The sequence below is a fragment of the Ranitomeya imitator genome, chromosome 3 (assembly GCF_032444005.1).
Source record: "Ranitomeya imitator isolate aRanImi1 chromosome 3, aRanImi1.pri, whole genome shotgun sequence".
NCBI classification, from domain to species: Eukaryota; Metazoa; Chordata; class Amphibia; order Anura; family Dendrobatidae; genus Ranitomeya; species Ranitomeya imitator.
The window spans coordinates 823,696,830-823,715,689 of NC_091284.1; the positions used below are offsets into that span (position 1 = coordinate 823,696,830).

At 46.7% G+C, this 18,860-nt stretch overlaps 1 protein-coding gene across 4 annotated transcripts in view; it reads left to right on the forward strand.

Annotated features, from left to right (window-relative positions):
• MAP6 (microtubule associated protein 6) overlaps nt 1-18,860 on the forward strand; it is a 114,650-nt gene that overhangs the window by 58,354 nt on the left and 37,436 nt on the right. For 2 of the 4 annotated variants that reach the window (XM_069759394.1, XM_069759396.1), the window contains exon 3: nt 9,583-9,785. In XM_069759394.1, coding sequence (XP_069615495.1) covers nt 9,583-9,785 — 203 coding nt within the window. Of the gene's footprint in view, nt 1-9,582; nt 11,904-18,860 lie in introns of those variants that run through there. The other 2 variants (XM_069759395.1, XM_069759397.1) reach the window with 1 other exon arrangement.

The window sequence follows — 18,860 nt, forward strand, 5'->3', positions numbered from 1 at the left end:
ATGTGCCGTGCGTTGCCATTTTCTAAAACCCGTCACTGTATTAGTTTCCGTCCGATGCGGCCGTGGGCGGCCGGGGGGGATTTTGAGCTGCAGTTTTTATTTGCACTGTTTTATTTTTCTGCGTTTAGTGAGAAAAACTGCAATTCTGTCTCGTGAACTTGTTTTGTGTTCTGACCGGAAAGCGGCAATTCTCCTGCTCCTGTTTTATTTCTCTTGTGGTTTAACCAAATTCTCGGATTTCATAGATCGGTCATTTACAGACGAACCGAATTCACAACGTTTTTTTCTTTTATTATTTCAGTGGTATTGGGAGATTGTTTTGATTTTTTAACATTTAAAAAAAAAATTCTTAAGTTTCACTTTTTTGTTAAGTCCTTGGGTACGTGCACACGTCAGGATTTCTTGCAGAAATTTCCTGACAAAAACCGGACATTTCTACCAGAAATCCGCATGCGTTTTTTGTGCGTTTTTGGTGCATTTTTTTGCGTTTTTTCCCAATGCATGGAATAGCGGGAAAAACGCAAAAAATCCGCAAAATTAATGAACATGCTGCTTTTTTTACCGCGATGCGTTTTTTTCGCGGAAAAAACCGCATCATGTGTACAAAAATTGCAGAATGCATTCTAAATGATAGGATGCATATCTATGCGCTTTTTCTGCGTTTTTATAGCTTTTTTATCGCGAAAAAACCTGAACGTGTGCACAAGGTGATTTGAACTTTTATGGTTTGCTGTAATACTTTGGTGATGTGACATGTTGGGAAAGGGTTAACTATTAAGCTCAGCTCTGCTACATTGCTATGCTATATCACTCTGATATATCGCTGTGCTACATCGCTCTGCTGCATTGCTATGCTATATTGCTCTGCTACATCGCTATGCTACATCGCTATGCTGAATCACTCTGCTATATTGCTCTGCTACATCGCTATGCTACATTGCTATGCTGAATCACTCTGCTACATCGCTCTGCTACATCGCTCTGCTGCATTACTATGATATATTGCTCTGCTACATCGCTATGCTATATCACTCTGATATATCGCTGTGCTACATCGCTATGCTGAATCGCTCTGCTACATTGCTCTGCTACATTGCTCTGCTGCATTGCCATGCTATATTGCTCTGCTACATTGCTATGCTACATCGCTATGCTGAATCACTCTGCTACATTGCTCTGCTACATTGCTCTGCTGCATTGCCATGCTATATTGCTCTGCTACATTGCTATGCTACATCGCTATGCTGAATCACTCTGCTACATCACTCTGCTACATTGCTCTGCTACATTGCTCTGCTGCATTGCCATGCTATATTGCTCTGCTACATTGCTATGCTACATCGCTATGCTGAATCGCTCTGCTACATTCCTCTGCTGCATTGCTATGCTATATTGCTCTGCTACATCACTATGCTACATCGCTATGCTGAATCACTCTGCTACATAGCTCAGCTACATTGCTCTGCTGCATCGTTATGTTATACTGCTCTGCTACATCGTTCTGCTACATCAGTATGCTATATTGCTCTGCTGCATTGCTATGCTACATCGCTATGCTACATTGCTATGCTGAATCACTCTGCTACATCGCTCAGCTACATTGCTCTGCTGCATCGTTATGTTATATCACTCTGCTACATCGTTCTGCTACATCACTATGCTATATTGCTCTGCTGCATCGCTATGCTACATTGCGCCGCTGCATTGTTCTACTGCATTGCTATGCTACATCACTCTGCTGCATTGCTCTGCTACATCTATGTTACATCATAATAAATAAAGAAAGAAAAAAATGCTGAGCGGATTGTGCAGAGCGGTGTAATTAGATGTAAATTGGGTAAGTGCCGCCTGTCAGCCGCAGCGGGCGCACCACTGTCATTACATGTATAATTAGTGCCATAGTCACATGACGTAGAGTAGGCGCACAGCGTCGCCCCACTTTCTCCCCATATACAATGACCTTGTGTGCGCAGGCAGAGGGGGCATCACTCATCTGCTGGAGCATTGCTCTTTAACTCCTTCATAACCAGATTTTTTAGGGGTCTTAAAGGGACATCTATTAATTAGCCTATTGGCTTTTCCATTTGGCTAGGCAGATAAATGTAATCTATTACTCCCTGTTATCAGCCATATCAAGATATAGAGATGCTATGTATAGCATTGTTGTTTCCCCCCTTGTCTTCCATGTGGAGATCCCCCATAAGCATTTACACCCATGTGCTCCGCTGTGGCTGCAGTGTAAAGCATGAGGGCGAGACATGGCCGCCTCAGCGCTGGAGCCATCCTGCTGTTCACTAAGGGATCGCTTCCATTACACAAAACATCATTTCACCCGACACAAGAACGTTCTGCGTCTCCACCGGGTGATCGGCAGCGACTCTGCACATTGTACACAAGGATCCAACGTGACCCGGGGACAGGACAACCTGCAAAATGGAGGATAGGAGGAAAATGGAGGAAGCCGCTGACAGTGAGATAATAACCAGCAGCGAATCATTACCAGATGTAATAACTGAAATATAGAGCGAAGCTGGGGAGAAAACCCACAAAATGTCACGGAAGAGAGTCAGTGCCCCGATACACCAGGTCCAGACGGTGCAGAGGATCTACACACAGCAACGGAAGAATTACTGCAGTACCCACCCCAAGGTGATAAATAACACCTGCTACTCCAGAGCTGCACTCACTATTCTGCTGGTGCAGTCACTGTGTACATACATTACATTACTGATCCTGAGTTACATCCTGTATTATACTCCAGAGCAGCACTCACTATTCTGCTGGTGCAGTCACTGTGTACATACATTATATTACTGATCCTGAGTTACATCCTGTATTATACTCCAGAGCAGCACTCACTATTCTGCTGGTGCAGTCACTGTGTACATACATTACATTACTGATCCTGAGTTACATCCTGTATTATACCCCAGAGCAGCACTCACTATTCTGCTGGTGCAGTCACTGTGTACATACATTATATTACTGATCCTGAGTTACATCCTGTATTATACTCCAGAGCAGCACTCACTATTCTGCTGGTGCAGTCACTGTGTACATACATTACATTACTGACCCTGAGTTACCTCCTGTATTATACTCCAGAGCAGCACTCACTATTCTGCTGGTGCAGTCACTGTGTACATACATTACATTACTGATCCTGACTTACATCCTGTATTATACTCCAGAGCAGCACTCACTATTCTGCTGCTGCAGTCACTGTGTACATACATTACATTACTGATCCTGAGTTACATCCTGTATTATACCCCAGAGCTGCACTCACTATTCTGCTGCTGCAGTCACTGTGTACATACATTACATTACTGATCCTGAGTTACATCCTGTATTATACTCCAGAGCTGCACTCACTATTCTGCTGGTGCAGTCACTGTGTACATACATTACATTACTGACCCTGAGTTACCTCCTGTATTATACTCCAGAGCTGCACTCACTATTCTGCTGGTGCAGTCACTGTGTACATACATTACATTACTGATCCTGAGTTACATCCTGTATTATACTCCAGAGCTGCACTCACTATTCTGCTGGTGCAGTCACTGTGTACATACATTACTGATCCTGAGTTACCTCCTGTGTTATACTCCAGAGCTGCACTCACTATTCTGCTGGTGCAGTCACTGTGTACATACATTACATTACTGATCCTGAGTTACCTCCTGTATTATACTCCAGAGCTGCACTCACTATTCTGCTGGTGCAGTCACTGTGTACATACATTACATTACTGATCCTGAGTTACATCCTGTATTATACTCCAGAGCTGCACTCACTATTCTGCTGGTGCAGTCACTGTGTACATACATTACATTACTGATCCTGAGTTACCTCCTGTATTATACTCCAGAGCTGCACTCACTATTCTGCTGGTGCAGTCACTGTGTACATACATTACATTACTGATCCTGAGTTACATCCTGTATTATACCCCAGAGCTGCACTCACTATTCTGCTGGTGCAGTCACTGTGTACATACATTACATTACTGATCCTGAGTTACATCCTGTATTATACCCCAGAGCAGCACTCACTATTCTGCTGGTGCAGTCACTGTGTACATACATTACATTACTGATCCTGTTGTATCCCCCAGAGCTGCACTCACTATTCTATAGACCTGAGAGCAAAACTCTCCCACTATTTCTGCCGTGATCAGGCTTGGTGCAGTACTTGCTCTGGTGATCTGCGGGATCAGTTTTTCCTTTACAGCAGATATTGCACAATAATGGATTAGTATTTTCATTACAGACCTCATCTGAGATGGTGATTTTGACAGCAGCATCACTGACTGATTCTAATACCAATGAGCAGATTTCTGATTCCAGCTCTAGAGGTTCCACAGAGCACAGCTGGAATATTTTGCTGGGGATTCACCTGACATTGCTGCCTTGTGTTACGCAGCGCAGTATACGTACGTGTGGCCCCACACCTGTATCCTGTTGTGGCTTGTGCCGCTGTTCGTGGCAGAGTGTGGAGCATGTCTGGGTGTGGAGCGTGGCAAGGTGTGGCGCGTGGCTGGGTGTGTAGCATGACAGTGTGGAGCGTGGCTGGGTGTGGAGCGTGGCTGGGTGTGGGGCATGGCAGAGTGTGGAGCATGGCTGGATGTGGAGCGTGACCCGGTGTGGGGCATGTCTGGGTGTGGAGAGCGTGGCTGGGCGTGGAGCGTGGCAGGGTGTGGAGCGTGGCAGGGTGTGGGGCGTGGCTGGGTGTGGAGAGTGGCAGGGTGTGGAGCGTGGCAGGGTGTGGAGTGCGGCAGAGTGTGGAGCATGGCTGGGTGTGGAGCGTGACTGGGTGTGGGGGGTGGCAGAGCGTGGGGTGTGTCTGGGTGTGGAGAGCATGGCTGGGCGTGGAGCGTGGCAGGGTGTGGAGTGTGGCTGGGTGTGGAGCGTGGCATGGTGTGGGGCGTGGCTGGTGTGGAGCGTGGCTGGGTGTGGAGCATGGCTGGGTGTGGAGCGTGGCATGGTGTGGAACATGGCACGGTGTGGAGCGTGGCTTGGTGTGGAGTGTGGCAGGGTGTGGAGCGTGGCAGGGTGTGGAGCGTGGCAGGGTGTGGAGCATGGCAGGGTGTGGAGCGTGGCAGGGTGTGGAGTGTGGCAGGATGTGGAGCGTGGCACGGTGTGGAGCGTGGTACAGTGTGGAGCGTGGCTTGGCGTGGAGCGTGGCAGGGTGTGGAGCGTGGCAGGGTGTGGAGCGTGGCTGGGTGTGGAGCATGGCTGGTTGTGGAGCGTGGCACGGTGTGGAGCGTGGCTTGGCGTGGAGCGTGGCAGGGTGTGCAGCGTGGCAGGGTGTGGGCTCCAGTTCACATTCATACCGACTAGAGATATAATAACTGGAAGAGCAGCACATGAGCCGTTGATGGACATCCGGTACTAGTATAATGTAGCCTGAAATTCACAAATTCTCTCATTAGAGGGTCAGGCTGCTCCTCTGTACGCCCCCATGCTGTACACTGCAGCTCTGCTCCATCAGGACACCGCTGCCATAGATCACTCCACCTTAGCTGCCTCGTCTAGCGGAGTCTATGGTAGTCAGAAATCCCCTTCTATCATTAGAGGGTCAGGCTGCTCCTCTGTACGCCCCCATGCTGTACACTGCAGCTCTGCTCCATCAGGACACCGCTGCCATCGATCACTCCACCTTAGCTGCCTCGTCTAGCGGAGTCTATGGTAGTCAGAAATCCCCTTCTATCATTAGAGGGTCAGGCTGCTCCTCTGTACGCCCCCATGCTGTACACTGCAGCTCTGCTCCATCAGGACACCGCTGCCATCGATCACTCCACCTTAGCTGCCTCGTCTAGCGGAGTCTATGGTAGTCAGAAATCCCCTTCTATCATTAGAGGGTCAGGCTGCTCCTCTGTACGCCCCCATGCTGTACACTGCAGCTCTGCTCCATCAGGACACCGCTGCCATCGATCACTCCACCTTAGCTGACTCGTCTAGCGAAGTCTATGGTAGTCAGAAATCCCCTTCTATCATTAGAGGGTCAGGCTGCTCCTCTGTACGCCCCCATGCTGTACACTGCAGCTCTGCTCCATCAGGACACCGCTGCCATCGATGCCTCCACCTCAGCTGCCTCGTCTAGCGGAGTCTATGGTAGTCAGAAATCCCCTTCTATCATTAGAGGGTCAGGCTGCTCCTCTGTAGTCCCCCATGCTGTACACTGCAGCTCTGCTCCATCAGGACACCGCTGCCATCGATCACTTCACCTTAGTTGTCTCGTCTAGCGGAGTCTATGGTAGTCAGAAATCCCCTTCTATCATTAGAGGGTCAGGCTGCTCCTCTGTAGTCCCCCATGCGGTACACTGCAGCTCTGCTCCATCAGGACACCGCTGCCATCGATCACTTCACCTTAGTTGCCTCGTCTAGCGGAGTCTATGGTAGTCAGAAATCCCCTTCTATCATTAGAGGGTCAGGCTGCTCCTCTGTAGTCCCCCATGCTGTACACTGCAGCTCTGCTCCATCAGGACACCGCTGCCATAGATCACTCCACCTTAGCTGCCTCGTCTAGCGGAGTCTATGGTAGTCAGAAATCCCCTTCTATCATTAGAGGGTCAGGCTGCTCCTCTGTAGTCCCCCATGCTGTACACTGCAGCTCTGCTCCATCAGGACACCGCTGCCATAGATCACTCCACCTTAGCTGCCTCGTCTAGCGGAGTCTATGGTAGTCAGAAATCCCCTTCTATCATTAGAGGGTCAGGTTGCTCCTCTGTAGTCCCCCATGCTGTACACTGCAGCTCTGCTCCATCAGGACACCGCTGCCATAGATCACTCCACCTTAGCTGCCTCGTCTAGCGGAGTCTATGGTAGTCAGAAATCCCCTTCTATCATTAGAGGGTCAGGCTGCTCCTCTGTACGCCCCCATGCTGTACACTGCAGCTCTGCTCCATCAGGACACCGCTGCCATCGATGACTCCACCTTAGCTGCCTCGTCTAGTGGAGTCTATGGTAGTCAGAAATCCCCTTCTATCATTAGAGGGTCAGGCTGCTCCTCTGTACGCCCCCATGCGGTACACTGCAGCTCTGCTCCATCAGGACACCGCTGCCATCGATCACTTCACCTTAGCTGCCTCGTCTAGCGGAGTCTATGGTAGTCAGAAATCCCCTTCTCTCATTAGAGGGTCAGGCTGCTCCTCTGTAGTCCCCCATGCTGTACACTGCAGCTCTGCTCCATCAGGACACCGCTGCCATAGATCACTCCACCTTAGCTGCCTCGTCTAGCGGAGTCTATGGTAGTCAGAAATCCCCTTCTATCATTAGAGGGTCAGGCTGCTCCTCTGTAGTCCCCCATGCTGTACACTGCAGCTCTGCTCCATCAGGACACCGCTGCCATCGATGACTCCACCTTAGTTGCCTCGTCTAGCGGAGTCTATGGTAGTCAGAAATCCCCTTCTATCATTAGAGGGTCAGGCTGCTCCTCTGTAGTCCCCCATGCTGTACACTGCAGCTCTGCTCCATCAGGACACCGCTGCCATCGATCACTCCACCTTAGCTGCCTCGTCTAGCGGAGTCTATGGTAGTCAGAAATCCCCTTCTATCATTAGAGGGTCAGGCTGCTCCTCTGTAGTCCCCCATGCTGTACACTGCAGCTCTGCTCCATCAGGACACCGCTGCCATAGATCACTCCACCTTAGCTGCCTCGTCTAGCGGAGTCTATGGTAGTCAGAAATCCCCTTCTATCATTAGAGGGTCAGGCTGCTCCTCTGTAGTCCCCCATGCTGTACACTGCAGCTCTGCTCCATCAGGACACCGCTGCCATCGATGACTCCACCTTAGTTGCCTCGTCTAGCGGAGTCTATGGTAGTCAGAAATCCCCTTCTATCATTAGAGGGTCAGGCTTCTCCTCTGTAGTCCCCCATGCTGTACACTGCAGCTCTGCTCCATCAGGACACCGCTGCCATCGATCACTCCACCTTAGCTGCCTCGTCTAGCGGAGTCTATGGTAGTCAGAAATCCCCTTCTATCATTAGAGGGTCAGGCTGCTCCTCTGTACGCCCCCATGCTGTACACTGCAGCTCTGCTCCATCAGGACACCGCTGCCATCGATGACTCCACCTCAGCTGCCTCGTCTAGTGGAGTCTATGGTAGTCAGAAATCCCCTTCTATCATTAGAGGGTCAGGCTGCTCCTCTGTAGTCCCCCATGCTGTACACTGCAGCTCTGCTCCATCAGGACACCGCTGCCATCGATCACTCCACCTTAGCTGCCTCGTCTAGCGGAGTCTATGGTAGTCAGAAATCCCCTTCTATCATTAGAGGGTCAGGCTGCTCCTCTGTACGCCCCCATGCTGTACACTGCAGCTCTGCTCCATCAGGACACCGCTGCCATCGATCACTCCACCTCAGCTGCCTCGTCTAGCGGAGTCTATGGTAGTCAGAAATCCCCTTCTATCATTAGAGGGTCAGGCTGCTCCTCTGTAGTCCCCCATGCGGTACACTGCAGCTCTGCTCCATCAGGACACCGCTGCCATCGATCACTTCACCTTAGCTGCCTCGTCTAGCGGAGTCTATGGTAGTCAGAAATCCCCTTCTATCATTAGAGGGTCAGGCTGCTCCTCTGTAGTCCCCCATGCGGTACACTGCAGCTCTGCTCCATCAGGACACCGCTGCCATCGATGACTCCACCTTAGCTGCCTCGTCTAGCGGAGTCTATGGTAGTCAGAAATCCCCTTCTATCATTAGAGGGTCAGGCTGCTCCTCTGTACGCCCCCATGCTGTACACTGCAGCTCTGCTCCATCAGGACACCGCTGCCATCGATGACTCCACCTCAGCTGCCTCGTCTAGCGGAGTCTATGGTAGTCAGAAATCCCCTTCTATCATTAGAGGGTCAGGCTGCTCCTCTGTAGTCCCCCATGCGGTACACTGCAGCTCTGCTCCATCAGGACACCGCTGCCATCGATCACTCCACCTTAGCTGCCTCGTCTAGCGGAGTCTATGGTAGTCAGAAATCCCCTTCTCTCATTAGAGGGTCAGGCTGCTCCTCTGTAGTCCCCCATGCTGTACACTGCAGCTCTGCTCCATCAGGACACCGCTGCCATCGATCACTTCACCTTAGTTGCCTCGTCTAGCGGAGTCTATGGTAGTCAGAAATCCCCTTCTCTCATTAGAGGGTCAGGCTGCTCCTCTGTAGTCCCCCATGCTGTACACTGCAGCTCTGCTCCATCAGGACACCGCTGCCATCGATCACTTCACCTTAGTTGCCTCGTCTAGCGGAGTCTATGGTAGTCAGAAATCCCCTTCTATCATTAGAGGGTCAGGCTGCTCCTCTGTAGTCCCCCATGCTGTACACTGCAGCTCTGCTCCATCAGGACACCGCTGCCATCGATCACTCCACCTTAGTTGCCTCGTCTAGCGGAGTCTATGGTAGTCAGAAATCCGCCACCGTTCTCACCAGAAGACCACGCTCCATTCCTTCAGTCGGGTTGCTGCGTATAAATCGCACTGATACTTTGTAACAAAACCATTGTCCGATCTTCTCCTGATTTCACCTTCTTCTCCTCCTCTTCGTGTTTGTGTCTGTGTTGTCCCCGTGTTTTTCCTGTGCGTCTGTCTCCGTCCAGGTGGAAAAACCCAACGTCCAGCCTTCCAAACCAAAAAAGACATCCACCCCGAGCCATAAACCGGTGAAAAAGGCCAAAGACAAGCAGATCATTCCTGGCCGAGCCTCCAAAAAGAAGACCCCCGAGACCACCAGCAGCACCGCCAAACCCGAAGACAAGGAGAAGAGCAAAGAGATGAACAATAAACTGGCCGAAGCGAAAGAGTAATGCAAAAACAAATAGTGAAAAAAGCACTTATCATTCTATAATTCTATGATTATTATTGTATTATTTTTACTACCGAGGCCACCGGGTAACGCCAGTGACGACCACATGGCTTCTGATTGCGTCCTCTCACTCCCGCCACACTGTAACGACACTTATGGGTTTTTTTTGTATTATTATTATTATTATTTTTATTATTATTATTTGTGTACGGTCCAAAAATTTCTATGTGAGAATGATCCAAATCTATACGTGTTCACGGTGCTATCAAGAGAATGTACTGCTCCACGTGATCGCCTGTAATGCCCCTATACTCCTGTGTGTGGTGTGACGTGACCAGTGGTGGAAAGTTCATAGTTAGCGTCAATGTGGTAGGACCAAGGGTGAACAAGTAAGCGCATTTATAGGGTGGGGCGGGGGAGGGGAAATTCACATTAATTACATCCCATAGGGGCTTAGTAGACTTTATTATCAGCCGTGGGAAGCAAAATGCTACTGACTAGTGAATCCGAGTGCCAGCTCTTGGACCCATTGGTCTTGTCCTCCTATAACCCAGTCTGATCCAGACTCCTATATACATTCTATTACAGATTATTCATTATCATAGCGCAGGCATTACCATCCAGATCTCACCTATATTTTGATACTACCATTAAAAAAAATATCGATACATTGTTGCATTTTAAAATTCCGGAATTTTCACAACCTTTCATTTCTTCCGTACACCTCGGATATATATATATATATATATAATTAAGCAGTTAGGGTTCTATCTTTCTGTTTTGTTGAAGGCACAGGAAGTTCTATTTGCTATACAGTAGACTTCCTCTCTGCTGCACAGACTTGTTTTAAGTCCCTCCCACTTTAACAGCAGGAAGTAAAGGAAGAGAACAGAAGTAACCAATAAGCTTCAGGGTATGGAAAATAGAAAACCGCGAAGGAGAAACAGCAGGAAAGTGGACAGGAACATGTTATCTACATGTGATACGTCATCTTTATTCTCTGCTTTTCAGCCAGGACTTTTTTTTTAAATCAGTTTACAATCTATGGATCCAATTTTCAGTGGTGAGATCAGTTGTGTATGGAGATTTAGCAACCTCACTAGTGCCACCTATTGGCAGTAGTAATGTCTGACCTCATAACAAATCTTTCGACCTGGACAGGGTTAGTGCTATGTTGCTGAATGAGGTACCCTCGATGCCGTTTTGTAGGGTACTGACTGTCATTAGTGAAACCTGTTGTATATGGAGTCCTATTGGCAATGCTCCATGGTAAAAAAAAATATGCAAATTAATTTTCTTCTTCTAGTTTGCATAGAAGACAAGTAACAAGGGCTACGTTTGCAAACTTGCATAATTATAGTGATATTTTCTCCATTCCATCTGATACAGAGCACCAAATCTCCTGCATCGTCACAAAAAATGTTAGGCTCCTGCAGTCACCACTAGGGGGAGCTGAGGAGTTCATTGTATGCAGTCAGCTCCTCTGCTCCCCCTGCTGGTGGCTGCAGGAAGAACTTTATAGGGTAAATCTAAGTCAGTGCAGGGGATTTGGAGCTTTGTATCAGAAAATCCTTATAAAGAAATAAGACAAAGCTATGAAATCAATCCGCAAAGATTAGTTGACTCTTTTTAGAAGGCTACAAATGTGGTTATTGTCCTTGGCTGCATTATGTCCACTCTAGGGAGTTGTTCTTTGTCGTGTCCAAGGTCCAAAAGACGCTGCTGTCAGTAAGCGAAGCATAAAGTCTGTGCAGATGATACGAAGTCTTGGCTGAAAAGGAAGAATCCATAATTTGATAACTTCTGATGAGTGAATGACATTAAGGGGCGATTTGGGGGGTTTACAGTGTATGGACGTTACCCTGAGGCTTCCCAATATTCTGCCCAGTTTGGGGATGTACCCAGGTCATAGGGATTGGTCATGTCCCCTGTGTCCGCCATGTTCACCCCCCCCTCCCCCCCGACCTTTCTATAAGAGATTTTTCGTTGTCATGTCATTGGGGGTATGAAGCTCGTCCTCGCTCCGCGCCATCCGTCACGTTCTAATAGTTTCCTACCTGTACAATGTAATGCTTGCTGAGAAATGACTGCAAATCAATAAAAAAAATACCGAAATTCAGCCTTACTGATTGTTTCCAGGTCGAAATCCAAATCCATCACTTCAAGTCCCAGTATATCCTGTGCAGAATGCTGAGACTTGTAGTTCAACACCAACGAGGCATCCAAAGGTTATAACACTTGCTACAGAACCACAAGAAGTCCACGTCGCACTCACTATTAGGAAAAGGGGTCAGTCTGTCCCTAAGGGATAAGGACTCTGAATGGAGCGGTGGTCGGTCATGGGCACAGCCGCTAAATTCTCTATGGGACCACGGGAGAAAATCAAATGCAGGGTTCATCTGGTCCTTCCATAAGAATGAATGGAGCAGCACTGCACATGATCGACCATTGATACATTCACACAGAACTCTTCGAAGCCCAGGGATCTATGGGGGTCCCAGCTGTCAGACCCCTAGCAATTGAGAAATGATCTCCTATCCCATGGGTAGGAGGTAACTTCCAAACTTGGAATAAACCCTATAAAACTATCTCATATCTAGAAGACAAAAACGGAACAGCATCGTATAGATGAATTCAGGGTGCAGGGCCCTCCAAACAAATATCCATCTGTATAAATAATAAAAAAGAAAAAAAGGAGGCAGCACGCCAACAAATGAAGAAAAAAACGTGGACTTTATTAGCCCATATGGCGTGGCAACGCTTCGCCTGTGACCAGACTTTCTCATATCTATTATCTATCTATCTATCTATCTATCTATCTATCTATCTATCTATCTATCTATCTATCTATCTATCTATCTATCTATCCATCCATCTATCTATCTATCTATCCATCTATCTATTATCTATCTATTATCTATCTATTATCTATCTATTATCTATCTATCTATTATCTATCTATCTATTATCTATCTATTATCTATCTATCTATTATCTATCTATCTATTATCTATCTATTATCTATCTATCAATCTATCTATTATCTATCTATTATCTATCTATCATCTATCTATTATATATCATCTATCTATTATCTATTATCATCTATCTATTATCTATCTATTATCTATCTATCTATCTATCTATCATCTATCTATTATCTATCATCTATTATCTATCTATCAATTATCTATCTATCTCTATTTTCTATCATCTATCTATTATATATCATCTATCTATTATATATCATCTATCTATTATCTATTATCATCTATCTATTATCTATTATCATCTATCTATCTAGCTATCTCATATCAATCTATCTATTATTATCTATTTCCTAGCTATATATTATCTATCTATCCCATATCTGTCTATCATCTATCTATCTATCTATCTATCTATCTATCTATCTATCTATCTATCTATCTATCTATTATTGGTCTGTCTGTCCATCTGTCTATCTCTGTCCTTCTTTCTTGTGCACAGTCTGGATAGTGTAGCAGAGCACTGGATACATTCGGAGTTCTATTTATCATTCTGGTTGCCATGGTAACGATTGTGCGCAGGGAGCAGAGATCAGCGGGGATTTCTCTGTCTGCACTGTTTTGTGCTGGATGTGATGATTATTGCTGAGTACAATGATGGGTGATGGGCACCGAGATGCTGACGGAGAATTTACCAGCCTGTTATATAAGGGGACGACTACACATAAAACCAACTTATTTTACCATTGCAATTTATTACAGAATTGAAAGAAGGGTCAATATCTGCTCAGGTGGTCTCCATTGCATTAGGGTTCTATATTCCCCAAACATTGCATTGGAAACTCTATACGGCTGCTGGGAGCGATGTGGTGCAGGCGTCTATACACGTCTCCCTACACCACTGGTGACAAATGTCGGTTGTGCTGGTGGCTGGTGGCCTGTACATGTGCACCCACAGGGGCCGGGCAGAAGGGCATTTATTGAGAGGCTGACGGCTAATGGGACCCACATGTCTCTAGGAAACTCTGACTAACACAAAAAGTGTTATAAAAAGTTCATAGCAATCCCAATAATCTTCATTCCCATCATGCCGCCATGTCCCACAGCATTGTACAGACAGAGAGCAGACACTAACAATATAGAGCAACATACAGAAATCAACTATTCGACAACTAAACCCCCATTCACTGTTTGGGGCTGTTGGCCGATCGTTATGCTGTCAGCCATCTTGGTCGACTCCATCATACACAGAAGCGATCATGAGAAAACCGCTGACAGCCATCATCAGGTGACAAGCCGCGACATCTATAGGAAACAAAAGGATCATCAGTCAGAAATGAGAAACGCCTGATGGATATATCCCCCACCCGACAGTCAGGTGGTCAGAGCCCCCATATACAATGGACAGTCTGCTAAACCCATCAATATCGGGAAGAGAGATAGGATATTGCTTAAAAGAGCTAATAATCTCCTAGATGGTGGCCCGACTCTAACGCATCGGGAATTCTAGAATATGTATGTAGTTTATTCATGAAGATTTAAGAATAATGCAATGAATACACAGGATTTTCTGGGTAAAATATATACATTATCAGTGAAGCGTGGTTCAAATCCCGAGCCAATATCACTGATTGGTCGCGGCCGGCCAGGAGCGACCAATCAGCGAACCGTGGTTCAAATCCCGTGCCAATTCGCGGCCGGACTGTGCCAATATTGCTGATTGGTTGTGGCCGGAATGCGCCTGTCGCTGATTGGTTGTGACTGGCCGGGCGCGACCAATCAGCGCAGCAGGGTTTAAATCCCGAGCCAATATCGCTGGTTGGTCGCGGCCAGCGAAGCGTGGTTCAAATCCCGTCCCAATTTGCGGCCGGACTGCGCCTGTCGCTGATTGGTCGCGGGCAAATGGCGAGACCAATCAGCAACGTGGGATTTCCGTTAAAGACAGACAGAATTAGACGATTATATAGTAGATACCCGATGCGCTAGAATCGGGCCACCATCTAGTATTCATATAAACATTGGTGCTTACATATATGTTTTAACCCATTGGACACACTGCCATTGTTTTTCTCCTATGTTTATTTTAAGAGTCAAAACTTTATTAGTCGTCTATCGCTGTATGACAGCTTGTTTTCTACAGGATGACTTATAGTTTTCAAAGACACCATTTATTTTACCATATGATAAACTTAAAAACGGGGAAAATTTTTATTCTCTCCCTTACACACTGTCCTCCATGTTATTCTCTCCCTCAGACTGTCCTCCATGTTATTCTCTCCCTCACAGACTGTCCTCCATGTTATTCTCTCCTTCACACACTGTCCTCCATGTTATTTTCTCCCTCACAGATTGTCCTCCATGTTATTCTCTCCCTCACAGACTGTCCTCCATGTTTTTCTCTCCCTCACAAACTGTCCTCCATGTTATTCTCTCGCTCACAGACTGTCCTCCATGTTATTCTCCCCCTCACAGACTGTCCTCCATGTTATTCTCTCCCTCACAGATTGTCCTCCATATTACTCTCTCCCTCAGACTGTCCTCCATGTTATTCTCTCCCTTACACACTGTCCTCCATGTTATTCTCTCCTTCACAGACTGTCCTCCATGTTATTCTCTCCCTCACAGACTGTCCTCCATGTTATCCTCTCCCTCACAGACTGTCCTCCATGTTATTCTCTCGCTCACAGACTGTCCTCCATGTTATTCTCCCCCTCACAGACTGTCCTCCATGTTATTCTCTCCCTCACCGACTGTCCTCCATGTTATTCTCTCCCTCACCGACTGTCCTCCATGTTATTCTCTCCCTCACAGACTGTCCTCCATATTATTCTCTCCCTCAGACTGTCCTCCATGTTGTTCTCTCCCTCACAGACTGTCCTCCATGTTATTCTCTCCTTCACAGACTGTCCTCCATGTTATTCTCTCCCTCACAGACTGTCCTCCATGTTATCCTCTCCCTCACAGACTGTCCTCCATGTTATCCTCGCCCTCACAGATTGACCTCCATGTTATTCTCTCCCTCACAGATTGCCCTCCATATTATTCTCTCCCTCAGACTGTCCTCCATGTTATTCTCTCCCTCACAGACAGTCCTCCATGTTATTCTCTCCCTCACAGACTGTCCTCCATGTTATTCTCTCCCTCACAGACTGTCCTCCATGTTATTCTCTCCCTCACACTGTGTTCCATGTTATTCTCTCCCTCACATACTGTCCTCCATGTTATTCTCTCCATCACAGACTGTCCTCCATGTTATTCTCTCCCTCACAGACTGTCCTCCATGTTATTCTCTCCCTCACAGACTGTCCTCCATGTTATTCTCTCCCTCACAGACTGTCCTCCATGTTATTCTCTCCCTCACACACTGTCCTCCATGTTATTCTCTCCCTCACAGACTGTCCTTCATGTTATTCTCATTCTAATATATGTATGTAGTTTATTTATGAACGCTGATTGGTCGAGGCCGGCCGTGTGCGGCCAATCAGTGGCTCGGGATTTCAGTTACAGACAGACCCTTAGACAATTATATATATAGATGAGGAGCCCGAGATGCCACAAGAGATACATAAATGTACGCTGTTCTACAGAGAAGTGACTTTATAAATAAGTTACATTTATTTCTCTGAGCTGAGCTACATACAGAGCTGCACTCACTATTCTGCTGGTGCAGTCACTGTGTACATACATTAGATTACTGATCCAGAGAAACATCCCGTATTATACTCCAGAGCTGCAGTCACTATTCTGCTGGTGCAGTCACTGTGTACATACATTACATTACTGATCCAAAGTTATATCCTGTATTATACCCCAGGGCTGCACTCACTATTCTGCTGGTGCAGTCACTGTGTACATACATTACATTACTGATCCTGAGTTACATCCTGTATTATACCCCAGAGCTGCACTCACTATTCTGCTGGTGCAGTCACTGTGTACATACATTACTTTACTGATCCTGAGTTACATCCTGTATTATACCCCAGGGCTGCACTCACTATTCTGCTGGTGCAGTCACTGTGTACATACATTACATTACTGATCCTGAGTTACATCCTGTATTATACCCCAGAGCTGCACTCACTATTCTGTTGGTGCAGTCACTGTGTACATACATTACATTACTGATCCAGAGTTACATCCCGTATTATACTCCAGAGCTGCACTCACTATTCTACTGGTGCAGTCACTGTGTATATACATTATATTACTGATCCTGAGTTATATCCTGTATTATACCCTAGAGCTGCACTCACTCTGGTCTGGATACACATGATGAGAGCATTATACTGCCTCTGTACAAATCCCTAGTTAGACCGCACATGGAGTACTGTGTCCAGTTTTGGGCACCGGTGCTCAGGAAGGATATAATGGAACTAGAGAGAGTACAAAGGAGGGCAACAAAATTAATAAAGGGGATGGGAGAACTACAATACCCAGATAGATTAGCGAAATTAGGATTATTTAGTCTAGAAAAAAGACGACTGAGGGGCGATCTAATAACCATGTATAAGTATATAAGGGGACAATACAAATATCTCGCTGAGGATCTGTTTATACCAAGGAAGGTGACGGGCACAAGGGGGCATTCTTTGCGTCTGGAGGAGAGAAGGTTTTTCCACCAACATAGAAGAGGATTCTTTACTGTTAGGGCAGTGAGAATCTGGAAATGCTTGCCTGAGGAGGTGGTGATGGCGAACTCAGTCGAGGGGTTCAAGAGAGGCCTGGATGTCTTCCTGGAGCAGAACAATATTGTATCATACAATTATTAGGTTCTGTAGAAGGACGTAGATCTGGGTATTTATTATGATGGAATATAGGCTGAACTGGATGGACAAATGTCTTTTTTCGGCCTTACTAACTATGTTACTATGTTACTATGTTATATTATACTCCAGAGCTGCACTCACTATTCTGCTGGTGCAGTCACTGTGTACATAGATTACATTACTGATCCTGAGTTACATCCTGTATTATACCCCAGAGCTGCACTCACTATTCTGCTGGTGCAGTCACTGTGTACATACATTACATTACTGATCCTCAGTTATATCCTGTATTGTACCCTAGAGCTGCACTCACTCTTCTGCTGGTGCAGTCACTGTGTACATACATTACATTACTGATCCTGAGTTACATCCTGTAGATCTTTTATTATAAAAATGAAAAACATAACAATAATAATAGCAGAAAACATAACAAAAATATTAGCCAGAAAATAAAATCAGTATACTGAACACTGGTCCAGCCGCTCATTCTCTCCTCTCACACAGAATATACAGATTAACTACTTTGACCTTCTGGTCCGGTCACCAAACAAAATAATAATAACAAATAAAATAAACAATGGCAAACAAAAACTACCGTATATACTCGAGTATAAGCCGACCCCCCTAATTTTGCCACAAAAAACTGGGAAAACTTATTGACTCGAGTATAAGCCTAGGGTGGAAATGCAGCATTTACCGGTGAATTTCAAAAATAAAAATAGATCATTATTTCCCCATAGCTGTGCCATATAGTGCTCTGCACTGTTCATATTACCCCATAGATGCTGCACAGATGCCCCATATAGTGCTCTGCACCGTTCATATTGCCCCATAGATGCTGCACAGATGCCCCATATAGTGCTGTGTGCCGTTCATATTGCCCCATAGATGCTGCACAGATGCCCCATATATTGCTGTGTGCCGTTCATATTGCCCCATAGATGCTGCACAGATGCCCCATATATTGCTGTGTGCCGTTCATATTGCCCCATAGATGCTGCACAGATGCCCCATACAGTGCTCTGCACCGTTCATACTGCGCCATAGATGCTGCACATAAATCTGTGCTGCCGCTGCTGCTGCTGCAGTAAAAAAAACAAAACACATACTCACCTCTCTTGATTGCAGCTCCCAGCGTCTCGTTCCGGCGTCCGGTCCCGGCGTCTCCGCTCTGACTGATCAGGCAGAGGGCGCCGCGCACACTATATGCGTCATCGCGCCCTCTGCCTGAACAGTCAGAGCGCAGACGCCGGGAAGATGGAGGCGCCGGGAAGATGGAGCGGCGCCCGGCGGCTGGAACGTGGGCAGGTAAATAT